At 32.9% G+C, this 16,544-nt stretch overlaps 1 protein-coding gene and 1 pseudogene across 1 annotated transcript; both read left to right on the plus strand.

Annotated features, from left to right (window-relative positions):
* The first annotated feature begins 6,527 nt into the window (after positions 1-6,527).
* On the plus strand, positions 6,528-8,691 carry LOC140450890 (uncharacterized; annotated as a pseudogene).
* A 657-nt stretch (positions 8,692-9,348) lies between these two features.
* Positions 9,349-10,459, plus strand: LOC140450893 (uncharacterized). Its single transcript, XM_072544573.1, has 3 exons — positions 9,349-9,365; positions 9,425-10,194; positions 10,257-10,459. Exons 1-3 carry the CDS (start codon positions 9,349-9,351, stop codon positions 10,457-10,459), a joined length of 990 nt encoding a protein of 329 aa, XP_072400674.1.
* Positions 10,460-16,544: the final 6,085 nt, after the last annotated feature.

Genomic DNA, 16,544 nt, shown 5'->3' on the forward strand with positions numbered 1-16,544 from the left:
TATGGAATATCTTTTCTATAACATAATCAAATTAAAATTGTTTTACAACAGCAGATTTAAGCCAAAATGTCATATGTCAACATAACATTGTAAGATAAAATAAATTATGACATTTTGTTGACCATGCCTCTAACAAGAATAAAACTTTAAATATTACAAATTCTTTTAATGAAAGCAATTATCAATAGACAAGTTTCATAGTGTTGATAATATGTTTTTCAGTCAAATAGAGTCAAAGTATAGAATAAAACTGGTAAATCAGCAAAAGAAGGAATGAAATCCGTTAATAAATGACGGAGATATGGAATATTAAAGTTGAGAATTTCCGCGCGAAATGATTATCGCTTCGACTTTGTTTCTGACGTCACGTCGCCGTATTGGAGCGGCAGAGCCCTGAACGGTACATTTATTCTGCATTGAACTAGCAAGTGTTATACGTGTAGTAGCGTTCAAATTTTATTTTATCGTAATGGAAGAAGGATTTGTAAAAGGTCAAAGTGATAATTTGCCAAAAATTTATATTTATACAGTGATGGACTTTTTTTCTTCCAATCTATCTTATATCATATATAAGTCGAAAAATGTAAAAAATGAGTTAAACATAGATACTACTTTCAAATGCATGTATCTTTGATAGGGTGAAGTAATATAAGTCAATTTAATAGGCAAGCAGGTGTTATTTGTTTGCGTTACATGATATAAGAATTTTTAATATCATTTAATATAGTCAAAAATGTTATAAACATTCTAGTACTATTTGTTTTGCCTCCATCTGCCAGACAGGAAAAAAATTATAGAGAAAACTGAAATAAGTCTAGTTATAATAGTCTTCTCTATATAATTTTATGATTAATATTTGTGAATAGTGATACAAGTGCAAATATATCAAAAGTTATTGGTAAAATATGATTGTGAATAAAGGTATATGTAAAAATATATCACTATTCTCATTAAAAAATATAGGGAAAAACATATGTTGACATATCACAAATGTTTTAACTCCAAAATTGAAAACTAATGATATATGTTGAGATATACTAGTAGTTACGGCAATAGAAATTCAAACTGTGCAGTTTTAGTTCGACTTACCTCGCTTTTCCCTATTAAAATAATCACCGCTTTGTTCCCGTTCAATCGACTTGTCTGTCATTTGTGGTTTAGTACTACACGTGTGTTACTGTTGGTTTTATCCACTTTTGTTTTGAGATTGTATTCGAGAGAAATGTAATAAGTAGTGTAGTGATAGTATACCTCACCTAGCTGTAATATAACATCAATTCCTGTGAGATTTAGTAATAGCCGTGAAAAATAAAAATTAGAGGTTATGGCATCTCAAAGAAGCAAATTGATTTTCAAACTGTTGGAAGAAGATAATGTAAATACTGGAGACCTCCATTCAACCCATTCGCGACCAACCTATTTTTAGGTCTGTCCAGTCAAACTGATTTTGGTTAAACGTGAAAGAAACATGCCAAATCCACCATTTTTGAGGAGGAGTAGTATAATTGAACAAGGATTATAAAAAAAAAATGTTTTGGATAATGTCACACATATGTGACACTGGTCTATAGTAATAAAAATTTGAACATAACCCAAGTGTCACAAATATGTGACATAAACATTTTTAGCTACTACTTAACCTTTAACTATCCGCGCTGGTGTATAAAATACACCATTTCTACTAAAACAACGATAAAATCCAAATTCCGTATACTCCACTTTTTTACACTCTATGTAACCTTGGAACGATGTGTTTTTTACGTGCACACGCAGTTGCAGGTCGATAGCTGTAGAGTTTGATGATTTATTTATCACTTTCTTCGTGCAATACAGTTTGGTGAATAAAATACACCGCGCGGGTAACAATGTAAGTATAATTATTTGTTCAGTAAATTGGTGTTTTTTTTTTTGTTTTTTGAACATTTTCATTATTTTATTTATTTTTATTATATTTATATTTTATTTTTAGAGACAAAGTAAAAATCAGAAACCCCAACAAATTAACACAGATGGAATTAGAAGAGCTGGCTCAAGTTATTTGCAATTCCGATTCGGAAGAAGAATTACCAAACGACGATGCTGATACTTCTTCTGAAGAGTACGTAGAGGAGACTGAACATGACTCAGAATCAGAAATCGAAAGTAACGACTCCCATGACGATTTAGAACATGTTGAATCTAGCAGTTACTTTATTGCCAAAGATAAACTGACTAGATGGAATAAAAATCCACTCAAGAGCAAATTTAGTAAAGTCAGCGCTAAAAATCTTGTAAAAATCTTTCCTGGCGTGAAACAAAAAGCAAGGGATATTCAAAACGAAGTAGATGCTTTTATGAGAATATTCACAGATGAAATGATAGAGTACATTACTAAATGCACGAATCGACACATTACGAATGTTAAACCACAGTTTATGAGAGAACGTGATGCAAAAGACGTAACAAAAGTAGAAATGCAGGCATTTATAGGTTTGCTTTTGTTATCTGAATACAAGAAGCAAAATATTACCCACTTTTTGGAACTCTGGACAACAGATGGCACCGGCTCTGTTTTTTTCGGGCATGTATGAGCAAAAACAGGTTCTTATTTTTACTCGCAGTGATTCGATTCGATGATAAAAGTACCAGAAATGAAAGAAAAAAGGTAGATAAGTAAGCTACAATAAGATGGGTCATAGATACATTCTTAACGAATTGCAAAGACAATTACACTCTGGGTGAATTTTTAACAATTGATGAAATGTTGATACCTTTCCGAGGGAGTTGTAGTTTTCTTCAATATCTTCCCAACAAACCCGCGAAGTATGGACTGAAACTTTTTATATTGTGTGATGCAAAAACATTTTATGTGTCAAACTTTGAAGTTTATTGTGGTAAGCAGCCCGAAGGCCCCTACAGCATGCCAAATACACCTAGTGCAATTATGCACCGTTTGTTGAACGAAGTAAAAGGTACTAATCGGAACTTGACATGTGATAACTGGTATTCAAGTTATCCGCTAGCGAACGAATTATTGGAAGAGAAAACTACCATGATTGGGACCATGAAAAAAAAAAAAAATAAACGGGAAATACCGCAAGAGTTTTTACCTCATAAAAATAAACCTGTTAAATCTTCGTTATTTGGATTCCAAAAAAATGTAACATTGATTTCCCATGTACCGAAAACAAATAGAGCGGTTGTATTGATCTCAACGATGCACGAGGATGGATATATAGATCCAGTGTCGAGTAAACCTGAAATCATCTTACAATATAACGCAACCAAAGGTGGAGTTGATACTGTTGATAAAATGTGTAGCACATACTCAGTATCAAGAAGAACAAGACGATGGCCATTGTCTATATTTTTCCAACTCATGAACATCGCGGGAATCAATGGACAACTTCTCTATAATGCAACTCATGTCAATGCAGCTTATAAGCATAGACGGGAATTTTTTAAAGTGCTTTCCTTAGGTTTGATGAAGCCATACCTCTCTGAACGCGCCAGTATTCAATCACTGCCAAGTGATATAAAAGGTTTTCTGGCGAAATATAAAAAACCAATAGAGGACAATGAGGAACCACCTGCAAAGATCAGAGCGCGGTGTTTCATTTGCGGTAGAAAAAACAAACGAGTCACAACAATTATCTGCGGAAGTTGCAATAAGTCAGTTTGCAAACAACATATGACAACAGTTGTTACATGCGATTGTTGCAAAAATGGAGAAGTAACCAGTGAATAATACAAACTAACAGTGACACATGTGAAGTTTTCATTTTAAGAATTTACTTGTTTTCTTGAGTTATTTCTTTGTTAAGATTTTGTCTTAAAAAAAAAGTATTTTTTATTTATATCATTAAAAATGCATAAAAATTAAAGAATCATGTTTTTTATCCCTATACATTAATATAAATAATTCGTATGTATTGAATCTGATATTAATAAATATGGTGTATAGAATACACCGCGCGGGTAGCTGCGTGAGATTTTGGAGCGCGGGTAGTTAAAGGTTAATCATTTATTTATTTAATATTAACAAAACTAAAAATTACTTCCAATAAAAAATAAAACATATTGTATAAGTTTAATTGTCTTTTCTGTGCCACTCAGAAAACAGGGTGTAACACATAACCCAATGGGCTGTCCATCACTCCCCTTACATTCCTGGCATGTGTACCAGGTGACAGCCCTTTTCTTGGTTGCACTGCACTATCGACATCTTTTCCGCTTATTTTCTTTTTTCAAGTTATGTGCCGCAACAACTTTTTTTCTGCTTGGCCGTTCTGTTTGTCCCAGTAAATCTTTGATCACTTCTTCTCTAAACTGAAAGTACGACATTCTTGTTTTCTTTGACGTGTTCCTATTTTTATTCAACAACCAGTTGCCATTCCACATGCAAATATCTAGTAAGTGAAAGAAAACTTTCATGTACCATCTCAGAGTTTTTCGTGGTATGCCATAATATGAAGTCATCTGGTCAATTCTGTCAATTCCCGACATAAAGGAATTGTAGTCACGAATCATTACTGGCTTCAACTTTTTCTGGCTTCTACGATTTTCAACTTCAACCATTTCGGAACCATGCTTGGATGAAATCATTATTACATTTCTCTTATCTTTCCATTTTAATACTATGATTGGACCTCTTCTTTGCCATACGACTTCTCCTTTCTTTAATTTTTTTGTAATAACACTCTTTGGGTTACTTTTTCTATTTTTTCTTAATGTTCCACAAACGTAGGTCTTCTTTTTATGTAAAAACTTGGCAAGCTCATAACTGTTGTAATAATTGTCCATGTAGATAGTGTGCCCCTTCTCTAAATATTCAGTAACAAGTCTGTGAACTACTTCAAACGCATGCCCATCTTCATTTACTACTGTCCCTTTGCCGCTGTAGATTAGGGAATTTAGTAAAAATCCATCAGAGCTAGTAATCTCATAAATTTTTATTCCATATTTACTAGTTTTTTTTTTTGGCATATACTTTTGGAATATTAACCACCCTCTCCACAGTAAGAGGGCTTCGTCAAGACTTAAGTTCTCTCCTGGATAGTAAACTTTAGAGATATTATTTATAATATGACTCGTAACGTTTTTAATTTTGTTAAGTCGATCTTGAATTTCGACGTCTTCCGGCTTGTAAAAACAAATATTTTGAAAAATAGCTTCAAACTTTGATCTGGGCATAGTTTTTCCAAATATTGAAAAGTGATATAGTGGATCTGTGCTCCAGTATAAACGTAAGGAGGGGAGTTTAATGTTTCCCATTAATATGCAGAGACCCAATTTTTTTTTAAGTCGTCAATATTTATATCCATCCAGCGTCTTAAAAAGGAATATTTTTTTAAAGTAGGGTTTTCTTTGCGTGAAGCAGCTCTGTGATTTGTCCACTCTACGATTTTTATCAAAAGCTCTTCATCAAATAGTAATGAAAAATATTGTATAGGTGTTGCATCAACAGGAATTTCTACTTTTATATTTTCTTGTTCAGTAAACTGATGTATCTCAATATTTTCCTCTACATCAAGCCAGTAGTCCGCCTCATCATTTTCTTGTACCACATTTTCATTTGCATCATTCGCTTCGCCCTCATCATTACTCAACTCACCGCCGTCATTGCTCGACTCTCCCCCATCATTGCTAGTATCCTCAGTCTCTATTCCAGAATCAGAAGGATAATATTCACTTCCACTAGAATAAAACATTTCATCATTATGGTCCTCCTCGAATTCATATTCAATATTTTCGGCATTTCTGTACTCACTAACTTCCCTACTAGCCATCTCGGCCTCTAATTGAAGGTCTCGTGTACTTAGATGTCGTTTTGACATTGATAATACGTCTAAAATAAATAATAAGTTATTACACGGTGTATAAATAAGTTACATTTTTATATTACCTTTTTAAATTATACAAAATTACGATACATTTCGTATTCGACGTTTACATTCTATATATATTTACGTTCCATAAATTTACAGGTTATTTCTTCTTTTTTAAACGTCCAAATCACAACCCAGCCATAGCGTGTGAAAGAAGGATTGTTTAGGTGGACTGTGGCCAAATTTAGACCCACTGTGATAAACCGTGGTAAAATTATTTTACATTTCATCACGTAAGTTCGGTGTCACACATATGTGTCAGCAGTCCTTACGAACACTTCACCGTCACACATGTGTGACGGTTGGTCGCGAATGTGTTAACAACATTTATTTTTGCGTAAAAGTTTTCTAGATGCAACTCAACTATAACTTAGTGAATATGCCTATTGTTTTTGGTTAACTTTAACCAGTGGCGTTACTTTAATTTGTATCTCTAAAAATTTTAAAAATTAATGTATGTAAAAGTTGATGCTTAACTTACATACTCAATTCCAATTTCAGATTTCTTATCATTTTATACATAAAATAACATATTTTCGGTTTTCTCTAGAGGGGACCGAATTTCCATTAAAAGTAAAAACCAATTTTGGCGTGACAATTTCATTTTTCTGGAAAAAAAATTGACAAAATTAATCTGGGTTTTTAGATGAAAATTCTATGATGGGCAATGCGGGTGTTTTCCTTGAAGAACCTGCCTTAGCAGATGAAGATAATAGATCAAGTCCTGCACCTTCACTGTCCTTCTGTGAACCGAATGTTCGAAAGACTTTGGAAGAAGTTATTGATCAAGTATGTGGGATTGATGACGACGACAAAGGTTATCTGGAATATCCAGGTAATGAGGAGGCGTTTGATGATAGTGACGCGGACCCAGATTATATACAAGAAAGTGATACCGACTCCGATAATGAGATCCTAAAGAAAAAGCTGCAAAAAGATACAACAGCACTTATTGCACATGAGTCAGGAAGAGAAATCTTAAAAAATAAACCTGGACGAAAATCGCTAAAAAATAAAACTAGGCTAATTCGTGAGGAACGAAAGCAGAACAGAAACCTTGGGTTATCGTAGACCACGAAAAGTGGGAAGGTTATAAAAGCACGGACATGTCACGAGCTATTAAGTTGCCGCTTAAAATGAAAAGACAGGATAACTGAAGAAAAACGACAGGAAATTTTCAAAGAATATTGGTCTTAAGCGAGCTTTAACAAATGCGTGTCTTTTATAGCTAGGCTTATAACAACAGACGGAAAGAAAACCACAAAACGTAAATTAGAAAACAAAAAACATAAAGACAGGTTTCTGTCACACAAATATTTTTTACCACTAAATGGTCAACTACTAGTTAACGTTTGTCAAAGTTGTTTCCTAAAAACTTTTAACGAAACAAAACGGTTTCTAACCGATGTAACAAAAAACAAGATTTCTTCAGCTGCTGCAATGCCACATGATGATTTGCGAGGTCTTGCCTCACCATCTAACAAAACTCCCGAACAAGATATTCAATTCTTAAGAGTTCACATTGGATCAATTCCAACGTATAAGAGTCACTATTGTCGTCGTGACTCATCAAAGACATATCTTCCTCATTACTATACCTTAACAAGAATGTATGAAGAATACAAAAAATGGCTACCTCACGAGAAAACCCCAGTATCGAAATTCAAATATCAAGAAGTATTCCATTTCATGGAAATAAAAATCAAACAGCCTAAAAAGGATACCTGCGCTACATGCGATAAATATCATATGCTCCTGAAAACAACTAAAGATACACAAAAAATGCAAGAAATTCAAAATCTTCTTGATAATCACCAACAAGAAACATCAAACGCTTATGAGGCTAAGCGTATAGATAAAAATGCTGCGTTAGAAAATGAATCAAAAATCATTTATACGTTTGATTTGCAACAGTGTCTCCCCACACCTGATCTTCAAACTTCAATAGCATTCTATAAAAGGCAGTTGTGGACCTTTAATTTAACATTACATAGATTTAATGATAATCAAGCAATGTGTTTTATGTGAAATGAGGGCGTAGCTGGACGGGGGTGAAAATTAGATTGCGTCATGCTTATACAAGCATATTTCACATATTTCACCTGAAATAAAAGAGATCATCTTATATTCTGATACGTGTGCAGGACAAAACAAGAACTCTTTTCTACCTGCCATGTTCATGATGGTTTTAAACGAGAATCCCAATCTATCATACATTAACCACAAATTTCTTGTTCCTGGTCACACCCACATGGAGTGTGATTCAGATCACGCAATTGTAGAGAAAAAAAGAAAAGATATCCATGTTCGATAGAACACCCAAGAGACTTGATGAATTTGGTAAGACTATGTGAAAATAAGCGAACTTTTTTAGTTACTGAAATGTGCAGATCGGATTTTCTTGAGTTTTCTTCTTTGTATAAGAATGTCCTTCAACAAAGAAAAATTAACAACTTAGGAGAAAAAGTCATGTGGAAACAAATGAAATGGTTGAGATTTTCACAGAATCCTGGTGTCCTTGAATACAAAAGTAGCTTAAATGTAGACGAACCATTTAAAAGCGTATGTTTTTTAAGAAAAGGTAATACGTGGCCTAAAAACATAAAAATTCCTCTGTCATATGAAGGTCCTAATCCAATAAAAATCGGTAAAAATAGAACTTGATAGAGCTATTGCCTTATATTTCAGCTATATTTCAGAAACATTTCATGATTTTTATAGAAATTTAACTACGAAGGAGGATATACCAAATACGTTACCCGAGGATGAAAATAGTAGTGACGAGGAGAGTGTACACACAGAAATTGACATTTTTAAAAATTAAATAAACTTTTACGTTGTATTTGACTATAAATGTACCCCCTTAAGTAAACATAAAACTTTTCAGTTTCACATTTTTTTATTTATAATTAATAATTAGATTTGTCACTATATCTTCCGGAGGGGCTTTTGTTATTTAATAAATAATTGTGAAAAGTGATATAAGTTATATATTTTTTTAAAAATTGTACAACTAGGTCCTTTTTACTAGTAGATCTATTTTAATCCAACAAATTCAAAGCCATTTCCAAAAATTGTTTAACGAAAATATCTTATTTGTATCCGTAACAACAATATTAAATTTGAAAAAACTATAATTGCGTTTTTCTCGAAACTTAAAATTTAGACTTATACCACTTTTCTCCAACACCCGCCAATATAAGTGCTGAAATAAAAGGAGTAAAACTTTCTAAGTAAGTATCTATTTACTTTCGCTTAATATTATAGTCGTCTATATACTACTTAACTACTAATATAGAAATTCTTTGGCTGATAAAGCAAAGATATAATAATGCAAACATTATTCTTTTACCAATTTGTTTAATGTTTTTACCGAACAATCAATAATTCTTTACTTGCATATTAATTTTATAAGAACAGTTTAATATCAGTTGTTATCAGTAGTGGCTTGTAGTTATTATAATATCATTAATATATCATTATGATGGTCGTCCATAAGTAAAGTTGATTAAAACAATATTAATTAAGTAAGTACCTAAGTATTGGTAATTTTGCAGAGCCTACAGAGAATCCTATCGAGATGAGGCTGTCGGATATGTCCAGGTGAAACGTGAAGGCAATAAATGTACTGTAAAATGCAGAATTTCACCTGAACACAAAGTAAAAAGTAAACCTTATCACTGTACATTGGTTTGTGACGAAAGTGAGGAAAAGGTTAAAAGTGTTGTTTGTCATGACTGTGCTGCTAATCAAGGTGGATGTAAACATACAGTAGCTTTTTTAATGTGGCTTTTTAAAGTAATTAGTGAGGTACCTGCAACTACTTCAGTAAAGTGCTACTGGATGAAACCAGCGCTTTATAATGTTGGAAGTAACGTTAAATTTATTAAAGCCAAAGATTTTAACAAAGACTGCGCAACAATTTCGGAAATAACAGAAGATAATGAATTTTGTAATACTTTTATTAGCGAATGCAAGAAACGAAATGCGAACAACATACAAATATTGACATATTTTAAGTATGTCAACTTTGAGATGAAAGCTTCACTACACTACCTGATTTGTAAATACAAGAGTAGTAAGGTTCAGTTTAGTTTAAATGATTTTATAACATTTTGCAAACAGAATATTATTGAAAAGCAATGTAACTTGATTGAAAAGGCAACAAGCAACCAATCTGACTCTCCACTATGGTTCGAGCTGAGGTACGGCAAAATAACGGCTTCTATTGCTCATGAAGCGTCAAAATGTAAAACTTCGGATGAGGTACTCGTAAAAAAAAAATTAGGAACATATCAGTTTAAAGAGCCGATAGCAATGCAAAGAGGTACTTAATAAATTTTTATTTAATATGTTGGTGTACATAATACTTTTTAATTTTTGTTTTAGGAAAACGCCTAGAAAACGATGTAAGGAGAGAGGTAGAAAAAATTAAAAATATTAAGATCAAGAAGTGCGGACTCTTTCTCTTAAGCGAATATCCTTTGTTGGGTGTCTCTTCAGATGGTATTACAGAAGACCATATTATTGAAATTAAATGTCCGATGAAGAACAAAAATTTAACCAAATATATTAATTCAAATAACTTATAACCAAAATGCGAAGCCTAAGTGCAATTATAAATGCACTTTGCAAAAAAACTGAAAGCTTATTTTTGCATCGCTCACGATGATTTTGAGACTTTTAAACAAGTAGATGTTTTTGAAGTATTTTATAATGAAGAATACTGCAAAAATTTAATTAAACAGTGTACATTGTTTTGGAAGTATGTTTTTGATTTATTGATTGTAGATTAAAAATAAAACACAATACGTTTTAATTACATGTTATTAATTTATTTTGAACATTAACCATACCACATGCAATCACAACAATGAAATCCAACGTACAAATGACTTCAGTATCGATACAAGCGTGAGGGGCTACCATGGAAAAATTTCTTAATCTACCTATTGATCTCTCAACATTTATACGTAGCGCTGCTATACGTTTCGTTTCCATTACTTCCAATTTTGAACTAACCGTGTTTGCAGAAACGCTTGGAGGTCTCATAAGATGGCAAAAGTCACAATCTTCAAATATTATTGTGTCACTGGCCCTTCCACCATAACCATCCGAAATGTAGTTAATTAATCCATCAGGTGTAATGGAAATCAAATATTTAATTGTATTACAATGTTTATTATCAGACCAGGTCAAAGACTGTTTCTTGGCACTCGATGGTTTTTCTATTCGTATTTCAAAGCAATCTAATACACTGACAGTTTTAAAATATCTCTTTCCAAAAGATATGGGTAACTTCTTATAAATTTGTTTCATCGACGGAAAAAAAAATAAACTGTTTCATGCGGTTGGCTATTAACGGAACTGTTCTGTTAAATATTTTTCCTATTAAACTTGTCCTGACATCGAAGTCAATGGCCAGACGTATATATGGGTCGTTAAGACGAATTTTTTTTAATGAAATTAAAATATCTCTTACTGGCAAAGCAATGCTTTCAGATAATTGTTTCGTTAGAAAATATACTTCTTCTGGTAATCCCAAATAAAAGCCGATGTTGGTATTTAGTTTAAGTATAGTATCTTTACAAAAGTTAGGTTTGATTGTATTTGATATGCTATCTGAACTTGTGCTACTACATGATGACACAGACATTTTTGAAGGAGAACTTTCAGGTGAGGAACAGATGTTTTTTCGCTTATTTTCCATGTCACTTTTTTTCGTTCTAAACCTTACTGTTTGCACCTCCTTGTTTAGTTTTTATATTAACTTGCACTCTTTTATGTTTATATTTTTTCTTTGGACTACCTAGTACAGTTTTCAAAATACAATCCTCGGATAAAGGGTCCTTTGGTACACTTTTCTCTTCATATATTGGATCACAATTAATGATTTCGAAAGGTTGACAACCTGAGGTCGATGAAACATCATCTTTTAAAATCTCATTAAAACATTCTGCTTTTCGTCTTTTTTCATATGCTCCACTTTTTCTTAAAGGTTTTACTACTTTCTGGCAATTAAACTTGTGAGGGTATATTTCTGATTTCAATTTTAATGTTCCACCGACCAATTTAAACTTTATTAAATTTTCTGTATCATTTTCAATCTGTAATAATAAAATGAATAGATATATAGAACAAAATTTAACTAGTTTACTTGTTACATTGTAAAGGTATAAACATAAATTTTACATATTGCAAATATACTTTAACGAATTGTTAAACATTCTGCAATAAACATAGCTTAAGACTTTAAAGTCAATTTTGTGATCTTTCTGGAGTTTTTGCAAGGTAAAATTTTCTACTTATGACGGTTGCATATTACTGCATGCATTTATGGACTTTGTAGAGATACAAAAAAATTAAACTAGTGTATTTGATATTACATAAGTAACATATATAATATTATATTGTTTGCAATTACACCATTAGTTAATATCTATTAATTATTATATCTTGATAGTAAATAAGAAAGTGTTAACTCACATCAAAATGTTCTTCACATACGTTTTTAATACTTTTGGGTCCAATTAAATCTCGCTTCATTAATTTGCACCATTTCTTTCTCTTGTCTGTTTGCAAAGGTAGATGGAAAAATATTTTGTTTGATGTTTTAATTGTTGTGCTCGTGCAATTAGGCACAATACAGTATTTATAGCAGCCTTTTTTAATATTACTAATCATATAAATCAATAACACTGTTTCTTCACTCTTTATATACCACTTTCAAACTTTATAACAACAATAAAATGGTACACGTTCGACAACGAACAAACGATGAGTAATCTAAGCGAGGCGCCGGTCGCTCCGTTCAGTTTATAAACCGTTACGGAGATGTGACGTCACAAAGCCCGTCTGCTGAAATAAAAATGACGATTGCAACTTTACATGCCTATAACTTTTTTATTTTTAGAGATATCATGATTTTTTTTTGATAGTGTAATTTAGGTGTGCTTTAATTTTTATTTGCAATCATAAAAAAAATGGTAAACTTCTCCATTATCAAAAATAATGTCTATTTAATTTGGAAAAATTAATATGTTAATTGTTACCTTAATTCACAAACTTTGCCACTTAACTTTAAAAAACTTTATTACTTCCTCCTCTGGGATTGGAGCTGCAAGGACAAAACTCTCAACTGGGACAAAAAGGAAACCTAGGATAAAGGAAATTTCTATACGCAGGAACGAAGATCTGATGTAGATGGGGCTGGACCAAGCAGGCAAACGACAACAAAGCTGGTGGGACATCCTATATAGTCATTTTCCAAAATTTCTTCAGTTCCGGTGTACTGCACAAATCTTATGATGATTACTCTGCTCTAAACTGCCATTATGCAGAGTATTATCATCTTAACCGGTCTTAAGACATAGCACAAAAAGAAGTGGCTCTGGATTCAAAATCCGCCAAACGTCCTTCTCGTTTAAAATCTCTTGTTTGACTCCTCGCGTTAGATTTTACAAATTCAACCAAAATAAATTCCCCTCACGTCTCACAGCTAGTTTGTCGTCCACGAACCTAAACAAACAATCTACCCTCGAGACTCGTTCGTCGACAACCTTGAAATATTCCCAGCTTATTACGTTTTTACTACGAGATAAACAACACACATTTTATTGATTATTTTAAACGTTGCAAACAGACAAACAGGGGCGTCTTTAGAAATTTTTAACATGTAGTTAAAAAAATTTCAAACGCTACAATGCCCCTTCTTAAAAGAAAAAACTCAGATAATCTTATCCAGTTTTTGATAAAAGCAAAACAACAAAAACAACAAAAACAAAATCAGAAGATGACCTCTTAACTGAGTCGACACTTGTTAATAATATCTTTTAGATGATGGCTAGCGTGGGTTTAAACAACAAAAGCAAAGTTAGTTATAAAGAATGGGCTAGCGTGCCATCGATCGCCAGACTCTTTAAAGTCGAGTAGACTGGAATTTTTGACTCTAAAATGAACTGTAGGTGACATGAGTTTCTATGCCTTGGGGGAAGCTAACCTTATGCCCTGCAGTGAACCTCTCTAACATTCACAGCAGTAACACAAGTGATTTGACGGACAGGCATAGCCATGTCACCTCGTTGCCTAAACCAAATGTGATACCGTAATTTCGGGTGACTTTGACTCACTTTCGAAGTTTGAACGTAGATTTCAGTATTCTAAATACATAAAAGTATATTTCTTAATTTATTTGTATTTGAGTCTTTAACTACTTTTTTACAAAAATTACACTAAAACACAACGAAGCGCTTACTTTATTACAAAAAAAAAAATAAAAATGTGGTGTGCAAAGTCACCCGCTGGTGTCGGGTGACTTTGTCTCAAGCTACATTTCACATTAATTCTCTGTGATTATTAGTGTTTGGGCTTAAGCCACCCTACAAGATGAATAATAAATAAACATTTTATTAGTTAAAAAAATTATTTATTTAAATTTCAAACAAAAAAAAATAAAATTAAAATGGAACTCAACATAGGACCCTCGGTTTACAAAGAACATCATTTTTAAACAAAAAATGAACAATAAAACAATTTACAAGCTTGTTTTTAAATCTGGAAAGAAATATCGGTTATGTCCAAGTTCCAATGGCTTTGTGAAATCAATATTACCCAGGTGGTAGGATTTTCTTACGTTGACTTCGGGCCATTGCCACAAACTTCAATTTTGCCAAGTTTTAAAGTACTTACTGGCACTCCGAATTCTATTGCAGCTTTTCTTTGAGATATGACTCCATTTCTGATAGCTTCTAGAGCTCTTTCTACTGTGTCTGCCGTGTAATTTCCATAATTTCTACTACCAGCAGCAACACGTTTGTAATTTGAGGGCATCTAAAAAAAAGTCATTAGTTCTATACAGTTAACAAACTCTGCAGTTGTTACAAGGCTAAATTCAAATTAAAAATCAGCATTTACTAACTTCAATTTAAATATAGAACCAACGAATGACCAAAATCCAACATTCAACAAACTGGGCCAAAATCACCCGAAAACCGTTAAATTCTGTACCACTTTGCAAATAACAACTGACCTTATTAGCATCTACGTTTAGATTGAAATACTGACGCCAGGCGGGTAAGAATTCACAGATATTCAATGTGCAGCTATGCAATTAATCTTACTCTTGGAAGTATTATTGGTTGCCAACCAATTTTTACAGTCAAGAAATCTTACGTAAAATGGCTATATTTTAAAAATTCATTTTTTTCTTATCATAACCAGTATTACCGTGATTTATTAAAATTTTCCTAAAGTTAATATGGTACTGATGGTGCGGTATAATGAAATTTACATGATAATATATTGTACATACGCACTAGTTACTAAAATATCTTTTTCCCAAAATGAGCCAAAGTCACCCTGGCGGGCCAAAGTCACCCGAAATTACGGTACACAAATAAAAAAAAATTGCTCTACACTTAGTAGGTAGGCGTCTACTATCTCCACTATACGCCTAGCGAGACAAGGAATTCGGCAACGGTTCCACAAAAAAAATTGGGATATAGACCCTAAATCTATATACCTACATATGACAAAAAGTGATTCTCACATGTGTCTCCAATCAAAATAGTTTACCTGTACTAAAATTATCAAAAGTGAAACAGTATCCCAAAGGGATGAAATCAAATCAACATACAAACTCGAAAACAAAGACATGGGTTAGGATGAACTAATTACTTAAGGATGACATATTGTCCTCATCTGACACAAAAGGCTTTAAATCTTTAACATGCCACTTACCAAGATCAGAACCATTCAAGTCTGACAAACGATAAACCACTGGTGACAATTTTTGCTTGATGGTTGCTTCAATATACTTCGGCGCTAGTTTGGACATAAAGTTGTTGACAGCACAAGACAAAACCTTATTTCTTTTCCAAACTCTATCACCCACTTGAAAGTGGAAACTTCTAGCGTTACGTTCATATCCTTTTCGAAGATTAGCCTTGACCTTTTCAAAAACATTATCTAGACCTTTAACTTCTGAAACACTCTTGGTTCTGTTGATCCTTGTGATCAACACCATAATGGTTTCAACTTAAAGGAACATGACGGCCATAATTAAGGAAAGCTGGAGTATATCCAGTTACTTCATGCTTTGCGGTGTTAATAGCTTGTCTGATCTTTGCTAAATTCTTGTCCCAATCTACATGTGGTCTTTCACATATGTACGTATTTCTGTACCAATGGTTCTATTGTTCCTCTCCACAAAATTACACTGAGGTACAAATTACATATACTGGGCTAAACCATACTTTCTGAAAGTTATACCTATTACAGAGCTCAATTAAGAGAGGATTGTTCAGGTTTGAGGCATTATCACAAATCGCATATTGAGGAACACCAAACATTAGGAAAACATCATTTTCCAAAAACTCAACAATATTCTTAGCTGTGGCCTTTCTCAAAGGTTGGACGGTCATAACTTTATTTGGGGCTCTAAGGCTCTAAGCTTCTGTGATCCAGGTCTTGCTCCGCGTCTGTCTTGAACTATTCTCGAGTATACTTATGGTAGCGACCATCACCCTATTACCATTGAGAATCTCTCAGGTCAGCCTTGCCCAATATCATTCTTGCCCAAATGGAATATAAATTCGGCTAAATGGATCGATTTTGAAAATTATATAGATAAAGCTTTGGAGAGTCTTATAATGAATGATAATATAAACGATTCTTTAG

Source organism: Diabrotica undecimpunctata, chromosome 9 (assembly GCF_040954645.1).
Source record: "Diabrotica undecimpunctata isolate CICGRU chromosome 9, icDiaUnde3, whole genome shotgun sequence".
NCBI classification, from domain to species: Eukaryota; Metazoa; Arthropoda; class Insecta; order Coleoptera; family Chrysomelidae; genus Diabrotica; species Diabrotica undecimpunctata.

Bases quoted from the DNA above. Each gene is read 5' to 3' on its own strand.
- LOC140450893 (XM_072544573.1), top strand. The intron at 10,195-10,256 runs GTACTTAATAAA...TTTTTGTTTTAG, and splicing joins GCCGATAGCAATGCAAAGAG to GAAAACGCCTAGAAAACGAT.